Source organism: Heteronotia binoei, chromosome 20 (assembly GCF_032191835.1).
Source record: "Heteronotia binoei isolate CCM8104 ecotype False Entrance Well chromosome 20, APGP_CSIRO_Hbin_v1, whole genome shotgun sequence".
Lineage (NCBI taxonomy): Eukaryota > Metazoa > Chordata > Lepidosauria > Squamata > Gekkonidae > Heteronotia > Heteronotia binoei.
The window spans coordinates 37,614,169-37,639,956 of NC_083242.1; the positions used below are offsets into that span (position 1 = coordinate 37,614,169).

General features: G+C 53.3%; 2 protein-coding genes across 2 annotated transcripts in view; one reads left to right on the plus strand and one right to left on the minus strand.

The window, feature by feature from the left end:
- The first annotated feature begins 1,568 nt into the window (after window positions 1-1,568).
- On the plus strand, window positions 1,569-19,006 carry NDE1 (nudE neurodevelopment protein 1). The gene is made up of 9 exons (XM_060260574.1): window positions 1,569-1,591; window positions 7,761-7,871; window positions 10,178-10,331; window positions 12,160-12,308; window positions 13,902-14,038; window positions 14,316-14,486; window positions 15,151-15,242; window positions 16,591-16,718; window positions 18,135-19,006. The coding sequence occupies exons 2-9, from the start codon at window positions 7,786-7,788 to the stop codon at window positions 18,226-18,228; spliced, it is 1,011 nt and encodes a 336-aa protein (XP_060116557.1). The 5' UTR covers window positions 1,569-1,591; window positions 7,761-7,785; the 3' UTR covers window positions 18,229-19,006.
- Window positions 19,007-24,224: 5,218 nt separating this feature from the next.
- Window positions 24,225-25,788, minus strand: part of MYH11 (myosin heavy chain 11) — a 107,550-nt gene continuing 105,986 nt past the window's right edge. Inside the window, 1 exon segment of the mRNA XM_060260978.1 lies at window positions 24,225-24,908. Coding sequence (XP_060116961.1) covers window positions 24,776-24,908 — 133 coding nt within the window. The 3' untranslated portion in view covers window positions 24,225-24,775.

Here is a 25,788-nt window from a genome sequence, read left to right on the forward strand (position 1 = left end):
TCGGGGTATGAGCTTTAGGGTTGCCAATCTCCAGGTGGGGGTAGGGGATCCCCCAGTTTGGAGGCCCTCCCCCCACTTCAGGGTCATCATAAAGCGGCGGGGGGGGGAAGGAGGGAAATGTTTGCTGCCCACTCCATTATTCCCTATGGAGACTGATTCCCATAGTGTATAATGGAGAATTGATCTGTGTATCTGGGGGAGGGCTGTTTTTTGAGATAGAGGCACCATATTTGCAGCGTAGCATTCGATGCCTCTCCTCAAGATACCTTCCAGGTTTCAAAAAGATTGGACCAGGGGGTCCAATTCTATGAGCCCCAAAAGAAGGTGCCCCTATCCTTCATTATTTCCTATGGAAGGAAGGCATTGAAAAGGTGTGCCGTCCCTTTAAATGTGATGGCCAGAACTCCCTTTGGAGTTCAACTGTGCTTGTCACACCCTTGCTTCTGGCTCCACCCCAATGTCTCCTGGCTCCACCCCCTAAAGTCCCCAGAAATTTCTTGAATTGGACTTGGCAACCCTAATGAGCTTTCTTTTGTGTGCACACCTTTAAGACCTTTTAGGGGAGGGACGGTGGCTCAGTGGTAGAGCATCTGCTTGGGAAGCAGAAGGTCCCAGGTTCAATCCCCGGCATCTCCAACTAAAAAGGGTCCAGGCAAATAGGTGTGAAAAACCTCAGCTTGAGACCCTGGAGAGCCACTGCCAGTCTGAGTAGACAGTACTGACTTTGATGGACCAAGGGGGGTCTGATTCAGTAGAAGGCAGCTTCATATGTTCATATAAGACCAAGAAAGTTTAATTCTGAGTATAAGCTTACATCTTTAAGAGCAACCAGTTTAATTCTGGGTATAAGCTTTTATGTGCAGGCACACCTATAAATCCAACAAAGATTACTTCTGGGTACAAATTTACATCTTTAAGAAAACCAGTTTAATTCTGCTGGAGTTTTCACATGCATGCACACCTACAAGACTAACAAAGTTTAATCTGGGTATAAGCTTTCGTGTGCACACACGCTTCTCCAGGTACGCAAACAAAAGCTTATGCACAGAATGAAACGTCCTCGGTCTTCTTGGTGCCACAAGGCAAGAACTTTGCTCTATTGCTTTAGAACAAGATGGTGACCCCGCTGAAACTATACAGGCCAGTGTGAGGAAAATCACACCTCTATGACCCCCAAACTCGTGCCCCATTTTGTAATGGGGTGCATGAATTACAACGACGCAAGCATTGCATAAAAATGGACAAAACTTTTGTATGAACAACCTTTACTGCCATTGCCTTCGTTCCTGCATCACGGTTTTTGCTCCTGGTTACCATCTCATCATGCGTGATTCTCCCGTCTGTATTGATGTTTCCCGCCTGGAGGTTGACAACCCCGTCCCCTGCGTGCGGATGAAGAAAAGAAACAAAGTTGCAACGGCCGGCGAGGTCCCAACGTTCCGAGGGCGCTGATTGGAGGAGGCGCGCTTGCGGCAGCCAATGAGGCGGCGCGCAGGGCCGGGCGGCGCAGTTTCGGACGGGAGTGAGACGCGCCGGCCGTTAAGAGGCTCCGGAGCCCGGCGGGGAGGAAGAAGAGGCGGCGGCGCGGGAGGTGAGTGGCCGGAGGGGTCCTCTTCCTGCCTCGAGAGCAGCGCGCCGCCTGGGAGGGGGCGGGTCTTGCTTCTTTCAACCCCCCCTCCGGGGTTGCCAACTTTGGGCCAGGAGATTCCTGGAGGTGGGTTTGGAAAGGGACTTGCGCGGGGCCACCCTCCAAAGCGGGGAGAGGGGCGGGGCCTGAGCCCTGCAAACTAGGATTGCCAATCCCCAGGTGGGGGCTGGGGATCCCCCGGTTTGGAGGCCCTCCCCCCGCTTCAGGGTCATCACAAAGCGGAAATGTCTGCTGGGCACTCCATTATGCCCTATGGAGACTTATTCCCATAGGAAATAAGGGAGAATTGATTTTTCAGTATAGCATCCCGTGCCTCTCCCCAAAATACCCCCCCAAGTTTCAGAAAGATTGGGGAGGGACGGTGGCTCAGTGGTAGAGCATCTGCTTGGTAAGCAGAAAGTCCCAGGTTCAATCCCCGGCATCTCCAAAAAAAGATGTGAAAAACTTCCGCTGGAGACCCTGGAGAGCTGTTGCCAGTCTGAGTAGACAATGCTGACTTTGATGGACCAAGGGTCTGATTCAGTATAAGGCAGCTTCATATGTTCAAAGATTGGACGAGGGGGTCCAATTCTATGAGCCCCCAAAGAAGGTTTCCTATCCTTCATTATTTGCAATGAAGGGAAGGCATTTAAAAGGTGTGTGGTCCCTTTAAATGTGATGGCCAAAACTCCCTTTGGAGTTCCAAGTATGCTTTCCACCCCCAAAGTCCCCTAGCCCCACCCCCAAAGTCCCCAGATATTTCTTGAATTGGACTTGGCAACTTTAGGTGGGGCTGATCTCTGCAGACTGGAAATCACATTGGGGAGAGATCTTCTCCAGGCCCCTCCTGGAGGCTGGAAAATAGGAGAGCGCTCCCTGCTGGACAATATGAAAAAACAACCAAGAGGTTATAGTGACCAAATAACTGTGATATAATTATGACAAAGTACAGTGAAGGAAGAAAGAAATTGCTAATGATAATCGCCATCATAAAAGAAAAAATAGCAATAGCACTTTTACTAATTTAATTAATTAATTTTAAACTTAATCAGAATTTTAATGTCTAAATGTAATTTGTTTTCTTTGCCATTTTTATAGTTGAAATTTAAATGATGCTGTTAGCCGCCCTGAGCCTGCTCTGGGCGGGATACAAATAAAATTATCTATCTATCTATCTATCTATCTATCTATCTATCTATCTATCTATCTATCTATCTAAATAACAATATAAAGCAAGTATCAAGATGCCTGTAAGGAGGCATCCCAACCAATGTTCCCTCTAAACTGCAGAGTCTTGTGAGCAAAAATTCTACTTGGTGAGCTGCTGCAGAAATCAGTGTGCTCTGGGGTCATCCTTCCTGAGCTAAGACAAAAAGGTGTGGGCTGGAGGCTAAAAAGACGTGAGCTAGCTCACACCAACTCAGCTTAGAGGGAACCCTGTGACCTCCTGGCATTAAAGTTGTGAGCTGCTGCATCAATCAGTGTGCTCTGGGCTCCTCCTTCCTGAGCTAAGACAAAAAGGTGTGAGCTGGAGGCTAAAAATCTGTGAGCTGGCTCACGCTCACTCAGCTTAGACGTACATGAAGTCGGCTTGAAGACGTACAGGAAGCAGGACTGGCCCCAACGTGCAGGAAGTCAACTTGAGCAATCCTGCTTCAATTGCTCTTCTAGCACGCAGTGCTCCATATTCAACTTATGAAGCTGCCTTCTACTGAATCAGACCCCCCCTGGGTCCATCAAAGTCAGCCTTGTCTACTCAGACTGGCAGCATCTCTCCAGGGTCTCCAGCTGAGGTTTTTCAAGCCTTCTTGCCTGGACCCTTTTTAGTTGGAGATGCGGGGAATTGAACCTGGGACCGCCTGCTTACCAAGCAGATGCTCTACCACTGAGCCACAGCCCCATTCATGGCTCTCCAGGGTCTCCAGCTGAGGTTTTTCAAGCCTTCTTGCCTGGACCCTTTTTAGTTGGAGATGCCGGGGATTGAACCTGGGACCTCCTGCTTACCAAGCAGATGCTCTACCACTGAGCCACCATCCCTCCCCAACGTTGGTAAAAGACGTGAAAGTCCAGTGTCAATTACACGAAAGTCTTACTTGCATTCCAGAAACTGAAGGGATATTCCAACAATAAAACGGGGTTGAAAAGTCTCCAAGTAGATTTTAAGTAATGGCTCAAGGCCATTTTTTTTTTAGCATAGTGCCGGTTAAAATCTATTTGGAGACTTTGTCAATGGCGATTGTGGATTCCTCTCTCACTGTAGGCCTTAGGCTCATTTTAAGGCAGGGGTGGCCAAACTTGCTTAACGTAAGAGCCACATAGAATTAACGACGGATGTTTGAGAGCCACAAGATGTGAACATCAGATATTTGAGAGCCACAAGACAAAGGAAGCAAAATAGATGAAGAAAAGGGAGGAGGGAGACGTGGAAAGAAAGCAACTTAAACTTTAAATGCATTCTCCAAGCCGGCCAACAGGGCAAAGGGGGCTTTGAGAGTCACACAATATGTGCGAAAGAGCCACGTGTGACTCCTGAGCCACAGTTTGGCCACCCCTGTTTTAAGATATCTGTGCCACAACTGCAAGGAGCCCACGGAGAATCTGCCGTGGCCATTTCCCCCTCAACCTTCCACTGCTGCTCTCCTACCAATGTGCTTGTGGGGAAGGGGGATTTTGTTTTTTAAAAGACCAAATATCTTCACTACGCTACTTATAATGCTATATTAACGTCACTACTTATAATGCTATATTAACCTATTTCTCAGTTCTTGTGGATTCTCGAGCTTTCATTTTAAAAAAGGAGCTCCTCTCCAGCCATTGTTGTTGCGAGATATAAGGGGAAATGCAGTAGGAAAGGGCTGGAGACTTTTTTAAAAAAGGAAATGGAAGCTGAGTCACGAAGGGAGAGCTTGTTATGATGTTATAAGACGTCAGCTCTATGCCAGTGGCTTATTCCTTCTTTAAAAGCCGGCCGGGGTGTGGGGGGGGGGAACCTCCATTGATAGAGGGAAGGAGGCAGCTTCCTTGGAAGCGTTTGGCCAGGGAAACAGGATATAATTAGACTTTAAAAGCAGACCTCCCTTCCAGAGAGCTGGCTGGCTCCTTCTCGCTTCTCTTGCGGGGGCTGATTGCTTTTGTCAGCCTGACTGGGAGGGCAGGAGACTCACTGGTGGATTCCTGACTCATTGGCCTGAGGCCGGAGCTGTGGTCAAGGAGAGGCGCTCACAAGGTTCCCTGGCTGCAAGCTTTCCCGGCGTCCCGAATTATTAGGAGGGTGTGAGGCATTCTTTCCGGCATAGCATGGGGACGCTGTCATGGCCTGCCTTTATAGGGCAGTTGTGTGGCTGAGAAAAGGCACGACGCGCAATGAAAACTTGGTGAGAAACTTTGCTAATGCGAAGCTGGTTGGTCGTTTGTTCAGCCATGTTTTGAAATTTAATACGGGCTGTTTGGAGGGGAGAAGGGATTGACAAACAGCGCCTAGAAATGGGGACTCAGTCAGTTCCCTGGGGCTGGAAGAGAAGTTGGGGGGAGAAAGGAAAGAGAAGAAGACGACTGCAGATTTATACCCCGCCCTTCTCTCTGAATCAGAGACTCACTCAGAGTGGCTCACAATCTCCTTTATCTTCTTCTCCCACAACAGACACCCTGTGAGGTGGGTGGAACTGAGAGAGCTCTCACAGCAGCTGCTCTTTCAAGGACATCTCTGCGAGAGCTACAGCTGACCCAAGGCCATTCCAGCAGCTGCAAGTGGAGGAGTGCTGAATCAAACCCTGTTCTCCCAGATAAGAGAGCTCTGGCTGACCCAAGGCCATTCCAGCAGCTGCAAGTGGAGGAGTGGGGAATCAAACCTGGTTCTCCCAGATAAGAGAGCTCTGGCTGACCCATGGCCATCCCAGCAGCTGCAAGTGGAGGAGTGGGGAATCAAACCCGGTTCTCCCAGATAAGAGAGCTCTGGCTGACCCAAGGCCATTCCAGCAGCTGCAAGTGGAGGAGTGGGGAATCATACCCGGTTCTCCCAGATAAGAGAGCTCTGGCTGACCCAAGGCCATTCCAGCAGCTGCAAGTGGAGGAGTGGGGAATCCAACCCGGTTCTCCCAGATAAGAGAGCTCTGGCTGACCCAAGGCCATTCCAGCAGCTGCAAGTGGAGGAGTGGGGAATCAAACCCGGTTCTCCCAGATAAGAGAGCTCTGGCTGACCCAAGGCCATTCCAGCAGCTGCAAGTGGAGGATTGAGGAATCAAACCCGGTTCTCCCAGATAAGAGAGCTCTGGCTGACCCAAGGCCATTCCAGCAGCTGCAAGTGGAGGAGAGGGGAATCAAACCCGGTTCTCCCAGATAAGAGAGCTCTGGCTGACCCAAGGCCATTCCAGCAGCTGCAAGTGGAGGAGTGGGGAATCAAACCCGGTTCTCCCAGATAAGAGAGCTCTGGCTGACCCAAGGCCATTCCAGCAGCTGCAAGTGGAGGAGAGGGGAATCAAACCCGGTTCTCCCAGATAAGAGTCTGCTTGCTTGGCATTCTGCAACCCAAGCCAGACTAGTGGTCCAGAAGGGACGGCTTTGCAGAGCTTGGATAAGGCTGCTGTTTAGCATAAGCATCGTCTCAATTTGACTGCATCGACGTTTCACTTTGCATTTCTTCATCTCCTGTCGTCTTCCGGTTTCATTGCCTGCGTTCCAGCCTTATTACGATGGCTGTGTGCCTTGCACCATTCCTAGTGCATTGCTAAATTTTGTAAATAGAGGAAGAGCGCATGAACACACCCAGTTGCCTTGTCCTGAATCAGTCCATCAAGGGCAGCATCGCCTGCTCAGACTGGCAGCCGCTCTCCAGGGTCAGGCTGAGGTTTCTACATCCCTTGCCACCAGATCCTCCTCCTTCTTTTTTGAACTGATGATGCTGGGAATTGAACTTGGGACCTTCTGCATGCCAAGCGGAGGCTCGGCCTCTCCCCAGTAAAAGACGCTCCAGAGAGAGGTGGGCTTTAGGAAGGTCTGCGCCTCTCCTTTGACAGAGGACAGGAGCTTGGCTGCGTTGCGGAGCTTTCCATTCTGTCCTGACCTCGCCTGCATTCCCCACGACTGAGATCAGGGCGGCAAGAGCCCACGGTGGCCTCCTTTGCGTGTGGCACTGTTTGCTCTTTAAACAACTGCCGCTCTTCCCGGGCCCTCTCCTGGAAATAAAACAACAGAGATGTAGTAATATATTTTGGAACTGAGTTTTAACTTGAAGGTATCAGAAGAGTCCTGCTGGGTCAGACCAGCGGTCCATCTAGTCCGGCATCCTGACTCACAGGCTGATGTTGCCTCTTCGCACCACGATTCAGAGGTAGCCTGCTTCCATAGCTCTGGAGAGCCAGTTTGGTGTAGTGGTTAAGTGTGTGGACTCTTATCTGGGAGAACCGGGTTTGATTCCCCACTCCTCCACTTGCACCTGCTGGAATGGCCTTGGGTCAGCCATAGCTCTCTTATCTGGGAGAACCGGGTTGGATTCCCCACTCCTCCACTTGCACCTGCTGGAATGGCCTTGGGTCAGCCATAGCTCTCTTATCTGGGAGAACCAGGCTTGATTCCTCACTCCTCCACTTGCACCTGCTGGAATGGCCTTGGGTCAACCATAGCTCTCTTATCTGGGAGAACCAGGTTTGATTCCCCACTCCTCCACTTGCAGCCTGCTGGAATGGCCTTGGGGCAGCCATAGCTCTGGCAGAGGTTGTCCTTGAAAGGGCAGCTGCTGTGAGAGCCCTCTCCAGCCCCACCCACCTCACAGGGTGTCTGTTGTGGGGGAGGAAGGGAAAGGAGATTGTGAGCCGCTCTGAGACTCTTCGGAGTGGAGGGCGGGATATAAATCCAATATCTTCTGCTTCTGCTTCTGAACGGGGCGGTTCTCCTCAGTCACTGTGGCGAGTAGCCATTGATAGACCTCTGATAGACCATTGGCCTGATCCAACAGGGATAGATCATTGGCCTGATCCAACAGCTCTCTCAAGAGCTGCCATCTTCCCCCAGTTTGCATCTTGGTCTGTGCTTGAAACTAGACATCTTGGGACTCGCACCAGGATGAAAAAGGAAAAACCAGCATTCAGACAGATGATGTATCTCCATTTCCCCCCCCCCCCCCTTTTTGTGCTGGCAGAAAACTATGCTGGAAGGCTTCCGCGATGAACGACTCTGAAAGGAAGCAGTTCCGTTCCGTGGAAGAGGAAAGAGATTACTGGAAGGAGGTGGCCATGAAATACCAGCAGTGGTAAAGCGCGGGGGTTTCTGGGTGGGCGGTCTGTTCCGTGTGGGATGGGGCGGGCAGGCAGTTGGGACATCTCAGCCCCCATGGGCCCCTGCGTGGCTGTCTGCATGGGGAAGCAGCCCAGACAGAGAACTCTGGGCCTAGAGGGAATTTCGGGGGAGGGGGGAGGCTGCAGAAAAGATCAGTCCCACCACGAATTTGTATGGTGTTTTTCTGAAATGCAGGCACCAGGCTCCCTAAAATGGCACTTTCACAGTAGGCGGGAGAAGGTCCATCAGCTTTGCGGGAGACAGTGTGGGGAAGAGAAGACCTCAGTGGGGCAGAAGGCCATGGGGCCCACTCTCTAAAGTAGGTGAGGGGTCTGGAGACCGAGTCCTATGAGGAAAGACTGAAGGAGCTGGGCCTATTTAGCCTGGAGAGGAGGCAGCTGAGAGGGTGATAGGATCACCCTCTTCAAGGACTTGAAGGGCTGGCCTATAGAGGATGGTGTGGAATTGTTTTCTGTGGCCTCAGAAGGCAGGACCAGAACCAGTGGCTTGAAATTAAACCAAAAGAGTTTGCAGCTCGACATTAGGAAGAACTTCCTGCCCTTTAGAGCAGTTCCTCAGTGGAACAGGCTTCCTCCTTGGGAGGTGGTGAGCAGAGGCTGGATGGCAGCAATGCTGATCCTATGAATTAGGCAGATCATGGGAAGGAGGGCAGGAAGGGCTGCATCAGGGCTGAGTCCTCGTGGCCGTTTCTGACACACCCAGGGAAATGCTGAGGGCCACTTTGGGGTCAGTCAGCAGTTTTTCTCCAGGCCAGTTTGACCAGAGAACCTGGAGGGTTTTGCCACCTTCTGGGCTTGGACCCTGCAGGGGCCACTGGGGATGTATGTGTCTGTGGGAGAGGTATCTGTGAGTTTTCTGCATTGTGCAGAGGGTTGGACTAGATGAGCCTGGAGGTCCCCCTTCCAACTCTGTGATTCTCTGGGGAAACTGATCTCTGCTGTCTGGAGAGCCATTGTAATTCCAGGAGATTTCCAGCCACCACCTTGAGGTTGGCAAAACCTGCTCTCCTGACCTCTGGGTAGGTCCCCTTGCACACATGCTGCGCATGGCTTTTGGAGAGCCAGAGGTTCTTCCAAAGATGGTCCGTGAGTGCTGACAGATCCACCATGCTTCAGCTTTGTTTCAGCTGTGCATTTAAGGATGTGTGCTTTTGAAAAAAATGGGGTTTTTTTGGGGGGGGGACCAATTGTCTTTCTAATTGAGACCATCCGTGCACCAGCGGTGCAGAGACCCTGTGAGCAGAGAGTCCCCCGCCTTTTTGAGCCTGCGGGCCCCTTTGGGATTCTGGCACAGCGCAGCACATGCAGGCACAAGATGGCTGCCCTGGGAGGCGGAGCCAGCCACGGCTTACCTCCAGCCACAAAGCGAAGATCCCTGCCCTGTAGGGGCAGCTGCTGCTGAAGCGATGTTTTTAGAGAATCTAAAATCGCAGCCCGTCACATCTCCAGCGGCCAGTCAGAAGTCCTGCTGAGCAAGAGCCCCGCCCACTTTCCAAAAAACCACTCCGTATGAACAATTGTCACAGTGCTCACGGGCACTGCTTTGGGGGACCCCTGGTGTAGGGTTGTGGAAGGAAGTTTCTGAATTTCCCCCATTGGTTTTAAAAGCCAGCTTCTGGCCCTGGAACTGCTTGAGAGCTTGTGGGTGTCGCTGGCTGGATGCTGAGTGGGGTTTGGAAGCAGGCCAGGCCAGACCAGAACCAACAAAGTGGATGTTTTGCAGGTCAGATTACATTACAAATGCTTGATTCAGCAGCTGCAGGTCGCAGAATCCCACTTTCCTCTGTGCAGAATTCGCCATCCTGTGTGGTTCTCACTTCGTTGGCCTGCTCGGTGGCCCGTTTGGTGTAGTCGTTAAGTGTGTGGATTCTTATCTGGGAAAATGAGTGATTCCCCACTCCTCCACTTGCACCTGCTGGAATGGCCTTGGGTCAGCCATAGCTCTGGCAGAGGTTGTCCTTGAAAGGGCAGCTGCTGTGAGAGCCCTCTCCAGCCCCACCCACCTCACACGGTGTCTGTTGTGGGGGAGGAAGGGAAAGGAGATTGTGAGCCGCTCTGAGATTCAGAGTGGAGAGCAGGATATAAATCCAATCTCATCGTCTGCTGCTGAATGCAGCACTTTCAACCCACTTCTGCCGCACTCCTGCAGCCAAACTTTACTATGTGAAATGGCAAGACCTGTTTGCAAACTAAAGCGCCTCGAAAGCGTGCCATCCAGCAGGTGTGCCTTCAGTTCTGCCTCCGGCCTTCCTTCTTGCAGCGCCGAGAATGCTCAAGAGGAGTTGCGGGAGTTTCAAGAAGGAAGCCGGGAATATGAAGCCGAGCTGGAGACCCAGCTGCAGCAGACGGAATCCCGGAACAAAACCCTCCGGTCAGAGAACGGCCGGCTTCGGATGGAGATGGAGGCTGCCCAGGTAAGGCCGGGCGGGGGGAAGAGGTGGGCAGGGCACCGGCGCTTCCTCTGGAGCAGGACCTGGGTGCGGGCATCGAGCATCGGCATCCAAATTGCAGGCCGTGGTTGACTGGCCTGTGCCCGTCCGTCCAGTTTTCACGGGATGGCGTCGAGTTTGGAACGTCGGCCAAATCTGGCTTGCTGATGTGTCTCGAGTGTCCTTGAGGGGGTGGGGCAGAGACTTCCCAAACAAAAGACGGGGGAGCTAGGAGAGCCCCATAGAGACCAGAGCTGCTGGGGTAGAAGCGACCAGGAAAGGGGGGGGGGGTTGGCGGTACCCACTTATCAAGAACTGGAGGCCAGAATTCATTTCCGAGGGAGACAATGGGCTTGTTTATCCCAGTGGCAGCTGGCAAGGGAGAGAACAGAGACCCCATTGATGCCCCGATCAGCTGGCTGCTGCGGAGAGCTGGGGGCAGAGGAGTCTGTTCTGGAGAGGGGTTGTGAGAGAGCCTTATTCACCTGGGCTCCACGAGAGGAGACACGCGCTGTGTCTTGTGCCCCCCCCCCCCAGATGCTTTTCCCAATATCAGCTGCCAGAATTCACATCAGCCACAGACCAAGGGTGCCGGGGCTGGGAGATGTTCAGAAATGTCCAGGGGAAACCTGGAGGGGGGAGAAATCTTGTGTAGGAACTGATGGGGTTAGGGTTATGCAGCAGGTTTCCCTTCCCAGAGGCCTTGGTGAATAGGGCTGAAAATGAACCTTGGATAAGTCCAAGGTGGATCTGCGTAGTGCAGTGCCTGGACAGGTGAAGCACCAAGTGGGGTTGTTGTGCCTCTTCCTCCCCCCCCCCCACCAGCAAATGGGTGTTTAAAGGTATAGTGCTGCTGAACATGGAGGATTCCTTTGGGCAGTGAAGGCCGGGGGGTGAAACCTTCTCCTCCTCAAGACATCTGTCAGTTAATTCTGCCACCCTGGAGACTGAGGAGGCACCAGGGACTTTAGAAGCAGAGGGCTGGAGGTACTTCCAAGGTCATCTTGCTTAGAGAGCCAGTTTGGTGTAGTGGTTAAGTGTGCAGACTCTTATCTGGGACAATCGGGTTTGATTCCCCACTCCTCCACTTGCACCTGCTGGGTCAGCCGTAGCTCTCGCAGAGGTTGTCCTTGAAAGGGCAGCTGCTGTGAGGACCCTCTCAGCCCCACCCACCTCACAGGGTGTTGTGGGTGGGGGGAGGTAAAGGAGATTGTGAGCCGCTCTGAGTCTCTGATTCAGAAGGAAGGGCGGGGTATACATCTTCAGTCTTCTAGGGTAAGAGCCACTTAGAATAAATGCCAGATGTTTGAGAACCACAACAAGACCACATCAGATGTTTGAGGGAGGGAGGGAGGGAAGGAAAACAAATGGGGGAGGGAGGGAGAGGTGGAAAGACAGCAACTTTAACTTTAAGTGCATTCTCCAAGCTACCTGCTGGCTTGGCTTGGCGAAGTGATTCAGAGAGAGAAATGTCTTCTGCAAGCCAGCTGACGAGGCGGTGGGGGCTTTGAGAAACCCACATGTGGAGTTTGGCCACCCCCGATCTAGTCCACCCCCCTGAGCAATGCAGGAAATTCACAAATCCCACCCCCCAACCGCTCCATGCCCAGAAGATGGCAGAAAGCCCTCCAGGATCGCTAGCCAAACCGCCCTTGCCAGAGCGATGGCAGCTTCCTGTTTGCTGCTGGGGGGCCCTTGGGGCTTCCTGTCCTCCACTCCGGCCAGAAGGCTCCTTGGAAAGGCGGAGCTTGCTGCTGGTGGGGGGGCGGAGGGGTCTCCAGGCCAACGAGCCATTTGTGCTTTCTCGGGCCAGGAGAAGCTTTCGGCCCAGCAGTCGGAGGGCTCCCGGCAGATCTCAGCCCTGGAGGAGGAGCTGGCCCAGACCCGTGCTGTCAAAGACCAGCTGCAGAAGTACATCCGGGAACTGGAGCAGGCCAACGATGACTTGGAGCGAGCCAAGAGGTACCAGCCTGCCCAGCGGCCCTCTACCTGGGGGGTGCACCGTAGACCCGGGCAACGCTTTTCCTGATGCCCCCTGAAGTTTGGTGTAGTGGTTAAGTGTGCAGACTCTTATCTGGGAGAACCGGGTTGGATTCCCCACTCCTCCACTTGCAGCTGCTGGAATGACCTTGGGTCAGCCAGAGCTCTCTTATCTGGGAGAACCGGGTTTGATTCCCCACTCCTCCACTTGCAGCTGCTGGAATGGCCTTGGGTCAGCCATAGCTCCCTTATCTGGGAGAACCGGGTTGGATTCTCCACTCCTCCGCTTGCAGCTGCTGGAATGGCCTTGGGTCAGCCATAGCCCTCTTATCTGGGAGAACCGGGTTGGATTCCCCACTCCTCCGCTTGCAGCTGCTGGGATGGCCTTGGGTCAGCCAGAGCTCTCTTATCTGGGAGAACCGGGTTGGATTCTCCACTCCTCCGCTTGCAGCTGCTGGAATGGCCTTGGGTCAGCCATAGCCCTCTTATCTGGGAGAACCGGGTTGGATTCCCCACTCCTCCGCTTGCAGCTGCTGGGATGGCCTTGGGTCAGCCAGAGCTCTCTTATCTGGGAGAACCGGGTTGGATTCCCCACTCCTCCGCTTGCAGCTGCTGGAATGGCCTTGGGTCAGCCAGAGCTCTCTTATCTGGGAGAACCGGGTTTGATTCCCCACTCCTCCTCTTGCACCTGCTGGAATGGCCTTGGGTCAGCCAGAGCTCTCTTATCTGTGAGAACCGGGTTGGATTCCCCACTCCTCCATTTGCACCTGCTGGGATGGCCTTGGGTCAGCCATAGCTCCGGCAGAGGTTGTCCTTGAAAGGGCAGCTGCTGTGAGAGCCCTCTCCAGCCCCACCCACCTCACAGGGTGTCTGTTGTGGGGGAGGGAGATAAAGGAGATCGTGAGCCGCTCTGAGACTCTTCAGAGTGGAGGGCGGGATATAAATCCAGTATCTTCTTATCTTTATCTTCATCTTCTTGAAGTGCTTTGAGAAAGGGGGCGGGGTGAGTGTGAAGTCTACTCAGCAGGGCTTCTGATTGTTGTAGATTTTTTAAAAGTGTCTTCTTAAAGAGAGCGTTCCCCTGAAATTTTGAAGCGTTGTAGGGAACCTCACTCCCTGACGTTTTCTGTGGCAGCCGTTTTCTGATTGGCTGCATCTCCTGAGGCAGCCATTTTGTAGGTGTGTTCCTCACCCTGTATCAGGACGCTGGGGTTGCCCACAGGCTCAAAAACATGGGGGCCCCCTGGGCTGTGGCTGCCCCCAGTTGGGAGGATGGTAGCACCACCACCAGGGGGGCCTCACAGTGTCCCTCTCAGCCAGGCCGACCTCACAGGGTGGTGGTTGTGGGGAAGAACAATGCCGAGGCCTGCTTTGGGCCCCCCTTGGGAGGGGGAGTCAAGTGGTGGACAGAGACCTCAGTCTGGGAAATAAATTCCCCGTGTGTGCTGGCAGTTGACCACACAGCGAGCCTCGCTGTTGACTGGGGACCGGAACCCAGATCCCCTCAGTCCGAGTCCAGCCTCTGGGACACCCCCCTGGCTCACGTGACGGCCCTCCCCCGCCCCTCCTTTCCAGGGCCACAATTATGTCTTTGGAAGACTTCGAGCAGCGCCTGAACCAGGCCATCGAGCGGAACGCCTTCCTGGAGAGCGAGCTGGACGAGAAGGAGAACCTCCTGGAATCGGTGCAGCGCCTGAAAGACGAAGCCCGAGGTGAGCGGCAGGCAGATCTCGCCCTGGCTCCCTTTGACTCTCGGGCAGGGCAGGGGAGGTGCTCCCAGGGGGGGGGGGGTGTCCATGCTCCCTTTGACTCCCGGGCGGGGCGGGGTGCTCCCAGGGGGGGGGGGTGTCCATGCTCCAGGCAGGTCCCTGTGCAAGCAAAACCCTGCCTCTGGGTCTCGCCTTCCGCCCAGGCTGTCTTGCACAGACGGAAGTGGGTGTAGAGGGCAGTTGTGACGGGAACCTTCACTGCCCCCTCCCTGCCCTCCAGATTTACGCCAGGAGCTGGCCGTGCAGCAAAGGCAGGAGAAGCCGAAGGCATCGAGTCCAGGACCTCCGGAAGCGGAGCAGATGGAGACGGGCCTCCAAGCGACCAGGTTGCCCCCTTCCACCCCCAGAGGACCGAGTGGGGGGCGAAGTGCCCCCGGGACCTTCAGGAGAGGTAAGAGGATGCTGCTCCCGCAATGCCCCTGGACGAGTCACTGCACCCCAGGAAGGAATTGGACCCCGAGGAGCAGTGAAGACATTGCCTCAGGGGGTTGGAACGGACCACAAGTGGGGCCAGGAGCGAGGTCCCCTCTAAGCTGCAGAGTCTTGGGAGCAAAAAATCTACTTGCTGAGCTGCTGGTATTCGAGTGGGGAGCTCCTGCCTCAATCCGGGTGCTCTGGGCTCCTCCTTCCTGAGCTAAGACGAAAAGGTGTGAGCTGGAGGCTAAAAACCTGTGAGCTGGCTCACGCCAACGCAGCTGAGAGGGAACCCTGGCCCTGAGCTTGCGAAACGTGCGGCTGATGAGTTGCAAACGGACCTCTTCAGCACTTAGCCGCCCCGGGGGTTTGGCCACACTTTGTGCCTCCTTTCAGAGGGAGTTTCAGGTAGAATGGGGAGGGCGGCTTCCAAATCCTGAGCAAACGTCTCTTGCAGGCTTTTCCTACAGATCCCGAGGGGCTAGCCAACGCACCGGAACTTGAAAGCAAAGATTCCCAGGGGCTGAATTCTCCTCCCAGGGCTGGTTTCAGTGCTCGAACGCTGACTGGGCCTGTGGCTTTTGTCTCTGTCGTGTGAGTTGCCATTGAGTTCTCTTTCCAACTCTCCCCCCCCCCCCCAGGTATGGAGGACAGCTTCAGCGCCACCCCACTCACACCAGCGGCCCGGATTTCGGCGCTCAACATCGTGGGAGACCTGCTGCGCAAAGTGGGGGTGAGAACGGGGGGGGGGGGGGCTTGGCAGGGCCTTGGGGTCAACAGATGCATTCCAGCTCTCCCGAGTACGTGGAGAGACTCCCTCCACATGTCAGTCCCCGGAATAAGGTGGGGGCAGCCAACCGCTGAGACAAGATGGGGGCATCCACGTCAGGGCAGGTAAAGCGAGTTGGCCGGCCCTCGCCTGGCTGCCTCTGTGTCGCGGCCCTGGGCTTCCAGAGGGCCCGTGAGATGGGATGAGACTGGGCTCGCCTGGGCCGCCCTGCTCAGGGGCAAGAGACGTTAGGAGGCGGCCCAGCCAGATCCGGGCCACTGAACCGCCCGTGGTGCGCCAGGCAAAACACCCCCAATTCTCTCTCCAGTGGCCCCAGCCAGTTCTCTGTTGCCCAACACCCCCAGTGTTAAAGAGTGAAGCTCTGGCACTTGCGGGGCAAAGTTTCCAAAAGTGTGGGGAAATTTATGGAGGGAAACAGGGAAATTCTCCCCACCCCCCACAGACCCCATTCAAAGGAGCTTCAGCACAGCTCCTGTTTGTTTTGGTGGGGCTTGTGACCTTCCTCATGGGATTGTGCCCATGGGCTCCTCTACGTACTTTGGGTATCCCTTGGATCCTTCAGGCACCTCGCTGGGGGATCCTGCTTCCGGGGCCAGCAGAACAGTTCTGCAGAACCCAGCTTCTGGCCTTGCCTAGAGAGGGAAGTCTCTTTCTGCAGAACCCAGCTTCTGGCCTTGCCTAGAGAGGGGAGTCTCTTTCTGCAGAACCCAGCTTCTGGCCTTGCCTAGAGAGGGGAGTCTCTTTCTGCAGAACCCAGCTTCTGGCCTTGCCTAGAGAGGGGAGTCTCTTTCTGCAGAACCCAGCTTCTGGCCTTGCCTAGAGAGGGAAGTCTCTTTCTGCAGAACCCAGCTTCTGGCCTTGCCTAGAGAGGGAGTCTCTTTCTGCAGAACCCAGCTTCTGGCCTTGCCTAGAGAGGGGAGTCTCTTTCTGCAGAACCCAGCTTCTGGCCTTGCCTAGAGAGGGAAGTCTCTTTCTGCAGAACCCAGCTTCTGGCTTTGCCTAGAGAGGGAGTCTCTTTCTGCAGAACCCAGCTTCTGGCCTTGCCTAGAGAGGGGAGTCTCTTTCTTCAGAACCCAGCTTCTGGCCTTGCCTAGAGAGGGGAGTCTCTTTCTGCAGAACCCAGCTTCTGGCCTTGCCTAGAGAGGGGAGTCTCTTTCTTGAGAGCCTTGCCTGCCCCCTCCAGCGTTCAGGGCCCGCCAGATCCCCAGTCTTCCTTGGGTCCGGCTGCTCTTCAGGGATGTAGGTCTCCATTTTGGTGCCCACTTGGTTCAGCTTGCAAATGTCTCCCCAGGCCCTGGAATCGAAACTGGCCTCCTGCCGCCACTTGGTGTACGACCAGATGCCTTGCCGAAGCGCCTTCCCCCCCTCCGTCTGCTTGGGCAGAGATGCCGTGGACCGGCGGCTGAGTGGGCCACACGGGTGAGTAAACACCCTCTCCCCTTCTTTCCAGAAATATTGGATTTTTTATCTGCAGTGTAAAGTACCAGGGAGGAGCCAGCAGAACTGTGAGGAGAGGCTGGTTGGATTTAATTTAGTTTAGATGGAGTTTGTTTCATGCTTTGTAAGGGTTTTTTAATGTTGTGAGCCGCCCGGAGCCCACTTGCGGGATAGGGTGGGGGGAGAAGGGTCCCTTGTGGGGGATGTTAGCAGCCCTGCTGGACTAGGCCAGTGAGAATCCCTGTCATCCGGCATCCTGTCTCCCCTGGTAGCCAGCTACTTGCCCTGGAGGACAAAACCCAACAGGAGCTAGAGGCCAAGGCTTTCCCTTGGACTTGCCTAAAGTTGAAGCCGAGAGCAGGGATTGGCTGCCTCGCGGGGGGGGGGGGGGGAGCAGCAGTGATGCATTCAGCTCTGCTGCTGGAAAGTCGGCATCTCAACCTCCGTCTCGGAGATAAAGCACAGCGAGTGTCAGTTGGAACGTCTATCCCAGGGGTGGGGAACCTGCGTCCCGAGGGCCTTAAACGGCCCTTGAGGTCACTTGGTGTGGCCCTCGGGGATTGCTGGGCTGAATCGAGCCATGTGGCAGCCTCCCTGGGGCCTGGCTGGCCAGCGAGGATCGTGGGGCCCAGCCGCGCTGTGCAGCAGCCTCCCCAGGGCCAGGCAGGGATCACAGGGCCCAGATGTACTGTGCAGCAGCCTCCCTGGGGCCTGGCCAGCTGGCCGGAATTGCTGTGGGACCTGGAAAAGTACCAGTCACTGTTCAGTTTGCGCTTGATTATCCCAGAAGGTGTGGCCTAATATGCTAATATTAGGGAATGTGGTCTAATATGCTACTGAGTTCCTGCTGGGCTTTCTCTACAAAAAGGCCCTGGACCTCTGCATTTGCCTAGGGTGGCAGGCCGGGTGTGTGTGTGTGTGTGCCAGATTAGGCTCTCCCCACATGATGTAACAAACAAGAATTTGAGCAGACTTCAGAGGATGGTGGAAGACAGGAGGGCCTGGCATGACTTGGTCCAGGGGGTTGCAAAGAGTCGAACTTGGCTGTGCGATTGAACAACAGAAAACATGACTTCAAATAGAAAAACAATTATTTGCATTAATTTTGCTGGGCTGAATCATTCTTCCTCAGTGGAGCACTGTTTTTTAAATTGATATTTTTTTATGGCCCATGAATGACGTTATAAATATCCATACGGCCCTTGGCAGAAAAAGGGTTCACCACCTCTGGTCTATCCCCTCCTCTCACTCTCTCTCTCTCTGTCAAACAGCGAGGGCTAGAAGTTTGCTTGATGTCACCCAGGGCTTCTTCCCGCAACCTCATCCCTTCTGGGAGACTCTTGACGTGGTCTTGTCCTTACTGAAACAGCTTCTGTTTTGTCTTTCTTAAACAACCAGGTTGGTTCAACGGCTTGAGATGGGAACACCGCCCTTGAACGTCCCGGGGCCAATGGGCCTCCCGCCCCACGGAGTAGTCCAGATGCTTCTCTGAAGGACCACAAAGCGGGCGACCACTGGAGACTTGGGACTTAATTTTCCCCCCATTCGTAGTAGGATATTAACAGACCATAACTCACCTGCGGCACAGGGGAAGAGGTGGGGCGAAAGGCCCCGAACAGAGAGAATGGAGTGCAGCATCTTCTCCCTGCTGGGGGGAGTCATCAGGCAGTGCCAGGAGGGGGCGCTGCTGCAGCATGAGGAACAGCCTCCCAGCGAGGAAGGCGGACCCTACTTTGACGTTGTCCAAAGGGCAGGGAACAGTCTCACACTCACCCACCCCACACACTACTTCAGCCCCTTTCCCCAGATACTTGCCTGCCCGATTGAGCCTTACAGATTTCTGCTACTTCGTATGTATAGAGATGTTCCCCTGGCACCCACAAGTTGTGGGGGGAGGGCTAGGAGGATGCCGCTTTGCCGCTGCACTCTGAACCTGGCCGCAAAATCCACTTGCTGGCCAAAAAAAAAAAGATTGTAGGAGGGAGGCAGCCACATCTTCTTTGGGGCCGAGAGCCTGGATTTATCCGGCAAGCCTCATTTTCCCTCTTTGAGGATTTTAATACTGCTGGACTGTGCAAGGGGCTTAGTTCCCTGTTTCTCTCTTGCGCTGTCTCTCGCCAAGTGCCTTTTGGACTTCTAAGGAACCTAGAAGCGGGTGGCAAGTTTTTATTAAAAGGGAGGCGGTTCCTTTTGCATGCCTGCGCGCACGGCCGTTCTCGCCTGATGCATGTTTGAAAGGTTGCCGGGATTTAGCATCAAGTTTTATACCAGGCCTGTTTTGTTTCATTTTTTAAATGGAAGCTTTTAAATGTGCTGTGAAACGGAGGCAAAAAGGGTGGCCTTGTCTGGTCTTACACTTTTCTAACCAGTGCAGGGAGGAGAGTCCTGGCTCAGCCTCTTGGCCACAGAGAGGGCTGCCCTTTTTCTGCAATGGTTTTGGATTTCATAGAATCATAGAGTTGGAAGGGATCTCCAGGGTCATCTAGTCCAACCCCTTGCACAATGCAGGAAACTCACAAACCCCTCCCCCTAAATTCACAGGATCTTCATTGCTGTCAGATGGCCATCTAGCCTCTGTTGAAAACCCTCCAAGGAAGGAGAGCCCACCACCTCCCAAGGAGGAAGCCTGTTCCACTGAAGAACCGCTCTTAACAGTCATAGAATCATAGAGTTGGAAGGGATCTCCAGGGTCATCTAGTCCAACCCCTTGCACAATGCAGGAAACTCACAAACACCTCCCCCTAAATTCACAGGATCTTCATTGCTGTCAGATGGCCATCTAGCCTCTGTTTTAAAACCCCTAAGGAAGGAGAGCCCACCACCTCCCGAGGAGGAAGCCTGTTCCACTGAGGTACTGCTCTTAACTCACAAACCCCTCCCCCTAAATTCACAGGATCTTCATTGCTGTCAGATGGCCATCTAGCCTCTGCTTAAAAACCCCCAAGGAAGGAGAGCCCACCACCTCCCAAGGAGGAAGCCTGTTCCACTGAGGAATCGCTCAGGAACGGTCTTCCTGATGTTGAGCCGGAAACTCTTTTGATTTAATTTCAACCTGTTGGTTCTGGTCCTACCTTTTGGGGCCACAGAAAACAATTCCACATCTTCCTCTATATGACAGCCCTTCAAGTACTTGAAGATGGTGATCAGATCACCTCTTAGCCGCCTCCTCTCCAGGCTAAACATCCCCAGCTCCTTCAACCTTTCCTCATAGGACTTGGTCTCCAGACCCCTCACCATCTTTGTCGCCCTCCTCTGGACTCCTTCTAGCTTGTCTATATCCTTAAAATGTGGTGCCCAAAACTGAACACCAGACTCCAGGTGAGGTCTTACCAGAGCAGAGTAAAGTGATACCATCACATCACGTGATCTGGACACTAGACTTCTGTTGATACAGCCCCAAATTGCATTGGCCTTTTTAGCCACCGCATAACACTCATGTTCAGCGTATGATCCACTAAGACCCCTAGATCCTTTTCGCACATACTTCTGCTAAGACAAGTCTCCCCCATTCTATAACCATGCATTGGATTTTTCCTATCTAAATGCAGAACTTTACATTTATCCCTGTTAAAATTCATTTTATTGATTTTAGCCCAGTTTTCCAGCCTGTCAAGGTCATCCTGTATCCTGTTTCTGTCTTCCTCTGTGTTTGCAACCCCTCCCAATTTAGTATCATCTGCAAATTTAATAAGCATTCCCTCTATTCCTTCATCCAAATCATTGATAAAGATGTTGAACAAAACAGGTCCCAGGACAGATCCTTGAGGCACTCCACTTGTCACTCCTCTCCAAGAGAATGAAGAACCATTCACAAGCACTCTTGGGGTGCGATCTGTCAACCAGTTACAGATCCACCTAACGGTAACAGAATCCAAACACATTTTTCCAGATGACAACCTCCAGGCGGGAGACTCACAGGATGATGCACAGCCCCATCAGCCCCATAGGGGGCCGGGTAATGTATCCATGATGGGACCTTCTTTTGTCTCTGATTTTTTTAGTCTGTTAAGCAGACAGTGGGTGCATCAGTAAGGGCAGCTTCTCACAGAAGACCCCTGTGCCCCTCGTTCTCGTTCCTCATCCAGGTCACCCTCCCCTAAGAGACCCAAGGATCGTGCCTGGCTTACCAAGGCACAAAAGATGAAGAAGAAGAAGATACTGGATTTATATCCCGCCCTCCACTCCGAAGAGTCTCAGAGCTGCTCACAATCTCCTTTCCCTTCCTCCCCCACAACAGACACCCTGTGAGGTGGGTGGGGCTGGAGAGGACTCTCACAGCAGCTGCCCTTTCAAGGACAACCTCTGCCAGGGCTATGGCTGACCCAAGGCCATTCCAGCAGGTGCAAGTGGAGGAGTGGGGAATCAAACCCGGTTCTCCCAGATAAGAGTCCGCACACTTAACCACTACACCAAACCAGCTCTCCAAAAAGAGGATATTGGCCAGTGACCGCTTGGGGGGAGAGAGATCTCCTGACGGGGAAGCGTTTCACAGGTGGTGTAGAAGAAAGGGTGTGGATCCCTTATATCCTACGATCCAAAGATCCTCCAATTTTTCCAGGACAGTCTCCTTTCCAGTCTGAAACCGGCTACCCTTCGGCGTCAGGTTGCAGTTCTGTTGTCCGTGCTTCAGCAGGTAGATGAGGTTAATTTGTCATCTCATCCTCATATACGACATTTTCTTAGGGGGGTGTCTCTGAGTTCTCCCCAACAAGTTCATCATTTTCCTACCTGGCGACTTAATCCAGTGCTCTCAACATTAACCAACCCACCCTTTGAACCTCTTATGTCGGTTCCGTTGAAGCTGATGCACATGAAGACTATTTTTCTGGTGGCGATAACATCAGCCAGAAGGGTTTCCGAGCTCGGAGCTCTGTCCGTTAAACGGGAGCTGTGTGTCTTTCACAAGGACAAAGCTGTTCTTTACCCGGATCCTACCTTTCAGCCGAAGGTTTCTTCTAAATTTCACAGAAACCAAGAGATTAATTTGCCGTCCTTTTGCCCGGATCGCAAACACCACAAGGAGCGCGCATGGCATACTCTAGATGTTCGTAGGGCAGTCGAGATTTACCTGGTCAGAACAGAATCTATTTGCAAGACCAATTCTATGGGTCAGAAGATGTCCAGATCAGCCATCAGGTATGCCATAAAACAGTGCGTAGCAGAGGCCTACAAGGCACTGCATCTCAGTGTACCCCCCAGGGATTACTGCTCATTCGGCTAGGAGTGCAGCGACCAATGTGGCCTTTGACAAGAATGCCTCTGTCGAAGAAGTGTGTAAGGCAGCTACGTGGTCTTCCATTTCCATATTTGTACGGCACTACAAATCGAACGCATATGCCTTGGCAGATGCAGCATTTGGCAGACGAATCTTGTAGCACGTACTGCCTGAATAGGGCAATCCCCTCCACCAACTAACATACTGCTCTGGGAGCACCCAAGATGTCCTCCGCCTCTTAGGCACTTACCATGAGGGGCCCTTCTCCTAAGAGGATAGGAGGACATCTTGCCCTCCCATCTATCGCCCTATCTTTTGAAAATGCTTCTCTTTCTTTGCACTGATTCTAATGCCTACTGGCACTTACCGTGAGGGGCCCTTCTCCTAAGAGGATAGGAGGACATCTTGCCCTCCCATCTGTCGCCCTATCTGTTGAAAATGCTTCTCTTTCTTTGCACTGATTCTAACGCCTACTGTACCAGGTACTGTTACCTATTTCTAACGCTAACATTGGTAGTTAGTATTCTGGGTTATCTGTTTGCTAGTTGGTTTTTCGTTCATTTTTCTGAGCAGTTCTATATGACAGTTCATTTACTGCTTCTCGGAGTCACCCGAACTGAGCAAGGGGCCGTTCCCACAGCCACAGGAAGAGGAAGACTTTGAAATTCCTGCCTCCCTGATTGGACGGTGGGAAACACTCAAGATGTACTCCTATCCTCTTAGGAGAAGGACCCCTCACAGTAAGTGCCAAGGGTCGTTTCCTTCTCCACTTTCGGGGAAAGGAAGTTGTCAGCAAGACAAGTCAGGAATCTATTTGACTTCATTTTTAGCAGAGTTGGACTTCCAACAGATGTCTGGGTAATTCTGTCTTCCTGACTTGGTGGTCAATAGCAGACCCCCACAATAATATCAGTGTTATTTCTTACTCCTTTTATTTTACCCAGAGACTCTCAACTGAGCTGCCATGCTCCGATTCACGTATTTCTTCATAAGTATATACCTCCTTCACATATACTGCTACGCCTCCGCCCTTTCTCATTTGCCTGTCCCTTTTAAATAAGTTGTACCCCTGAATCCTAATATTCCAGTTGTGAGTGTCATCCCACCAAGGCCTATTATGTCATAGTCTCCTTCCTTTATTAGGACTTCCAGTTCCTCCACTTTCGGTGGAGTCCGTGCAAGACGAGATAGTGTTCTGCTCTCATGGTCTGGGCTGAAGCAGCCAGCCTTCGGAGCCGGTCTGGAAAGGCTTAAAATAGCTGGTGTGGTTTATAGGGGCAGGCAAAGAGTGGATGACTTTTGTTTGTGGGGGGGCACCTTTTGTACTATTGGGTGGACCTTAGCCTTTCCCCAGAAGCTCCTTCTCGTGGGGGGGGGGAGTTGGCATTTTTGGATAACGGGAGGGTTGATGAAGTTCTAGTGTGTGTGTGTGGGGGGGTGTATCTCTGCCTTAGCTGTAACGAATGTCACAACCAGAACGTCCCTCCCCCTGCCTCTTGAGGGGAGAGGGCAGAAGGGAGCAGAGGCCCATGAGCGGCTCTCAGCTGCAAGGTAGAGATGGAATGCTTTGTCTGGGGCAGGGATGCTCCGTCTTCTTGGGGCTTTGGGGGGGGGGGCAACAGTGGGAGAGCTTTTGGAGTCCTAGCCCTGCCGGTGGACCACCTAAGGGTAGTTGGGTTTCAGGCCACTGTGGGACGCAGGGTAGGGTGTTGGGCTGGATGGGCCAGGGGCTTGATCCAACAGGGCTTCTCTTATGTTCTTAAACCCAAGGTTGGTGCTGATCCTGTTCCGCTCCCGCCTCCCTTCACAGACTCTCTAAGGGCTGGGAAATGCTTTGGCAGAGGAGCGAGGAATATGCATCGGCTGCCCAGCTATCAGTCTCTTTTTGACCCTTTTGTTTGGTTCACTTAGAAGGAGTTGCAGTGTCTGTGGAACATTCAGCCTTTTGCTGCTGAGCTATGCGCCGAGAGGTCCTCAACCCCGCCCATCCCCAAGGCCGTTCCAAATGGCACTTTTTGCTATCTTTCTTCTTTTAAAATCCTTCCTTCCCTTCCTCTCCCCTTCACCTGCTACGTCAAAGTGAGCGTCGAATGCCTAAAATGACTCCGGAGTGGCTAATCTAGTCAGAGCCTGTGGCAAGGGAACATCGCAGCCGTTTACTTGATCCGTGCTTGAACCGAGTTTCTTGGTCTGGGAAAAGAGACGGCATTTGGAGAGCGAAAAATGCCACACCAACTCACTGGGATTTCCAATAGAGTCCAAAACAAATGTTATGATTTTATAAACCTTTTTTTTTAATTATTATTAGTGTGTGTTTTGAAAGCACATTCAGAAGTTCAAAAACAGTTGACTTAATTACATTTTACCTTCTCTCCCCCCTCCCCTCAAATAAAAATTAAAGTGGCGAAGGGAAGGCACTTGTTCGAGTGAACTGATGAGCGCTCGGGGTGCAGCATCCGAACGCAACACCTAGAAATGGAGTAGGAAGGGGGGGACAGCAAGAGGGGAGAGGGGCAGTTGCTCTCCCTGGGCGGGGGGGCACATTCCGCCTCCACGAAGCACAGAGGTGCTGAGTCAACTTTTGGGGGGAAAGGCCTTGCACGGCGGTCACACAAGCATATTGTGTGTGTGTGTGTGTACTGAAGAAGAAGCCAGTGGTGCTCTTTCCAATGCCTTGGGGGGGCGGGGCAGGGCTTTAGCCAAAGGGAGGCTGCGGACAGTGCTAGAAGTAGACACACCACACCACATGCGCGCGCGCCTCTTGAGTTTGGTCTGGAGTTTTTGAGTTTTCTGCTGCAAGCACTTCTTTTGCAAGCGTGGCGTTTTATTCGCTGGCTTTGTCTCCGTCTCGGGCGTCAGCTTCCTCCTCCGAGCCCTCAGCGGCGGCGTTTTCGACCACCCTCCGGCCCCCGCCGGAGCGCCGAGAGGGGGCAAAGGAAGCCGGCTCGTTCCCACGCCTGGAAAGACAAGATTGGGAAGGCGACACCGAGTCAGTGCTTCTCGGTGGTTGTCCCTGAAGGAGAGTGCTGGAAGGGCCACAACCCTGGGGGGGCCTTGGGGTTTGTGGGAACTCACAAGAGCTCTTTTAATGTTCAGAATTAACGTTTTGTGCTGTTTTTATGGATGTGACCCACCTTGGGGTGCCAGTTAGCGGGTTTGGGGCATGTTTTGCAATAAATAGAAAAGGGGGTGGGGGTGTCACAAGCCAAAGCCAGCCCTTCTGTTAGATGAAGTGCGCTTTCTGGAGGACTCCCATGCCCCGGGGCCAGTATGGCTGCCCTCCCCTTGGCCCTTCATGGCCTGAGACAGGTGAGAAAAGCTGAATTGTGGGCGAGAAGAGGACAAGGCGCGGGGAGGGGTGGCGCTAAACCGAGAAGGAACGAAGGCCCACGGAAATGGTTGCGCCCCTGCCCAAAAGAGAAAAGCCCGTGTAGACGAGGAGAAGGCGGCAGAGGCCAGGCCTCGCTGCCGAGAGATGGGCACAGGTAGCAGTCAAGCCAGGGGGGTTTACAAAAGAGGCTCCACAAATATTACAGAAGGAGGCCAGCTCCACTAGTGGCTGGCAGGGGCACATGGAAACCACAAGATGAGGCCCACGGCTGAACCCAGGCAGGGCCCAATTTCAGAGCAGGCCGTGGGTGGGGGTGTAGAGACCCTTATTCTTTGTTATTTATTTCACTGGTTTTTGTTTGTTTTTGGACAACAGAAGCAGGCTGATGCCTCCAGCTGGCAACGTGGTGTTTTGCACTGTTAGGCGCCCAGCTACAGTCCCAGGCCAGCGTGGGCAGAGCGCCCAACTAGAATCCGGCGCGATCTAGGTTCAAATCTCTGCTCTAC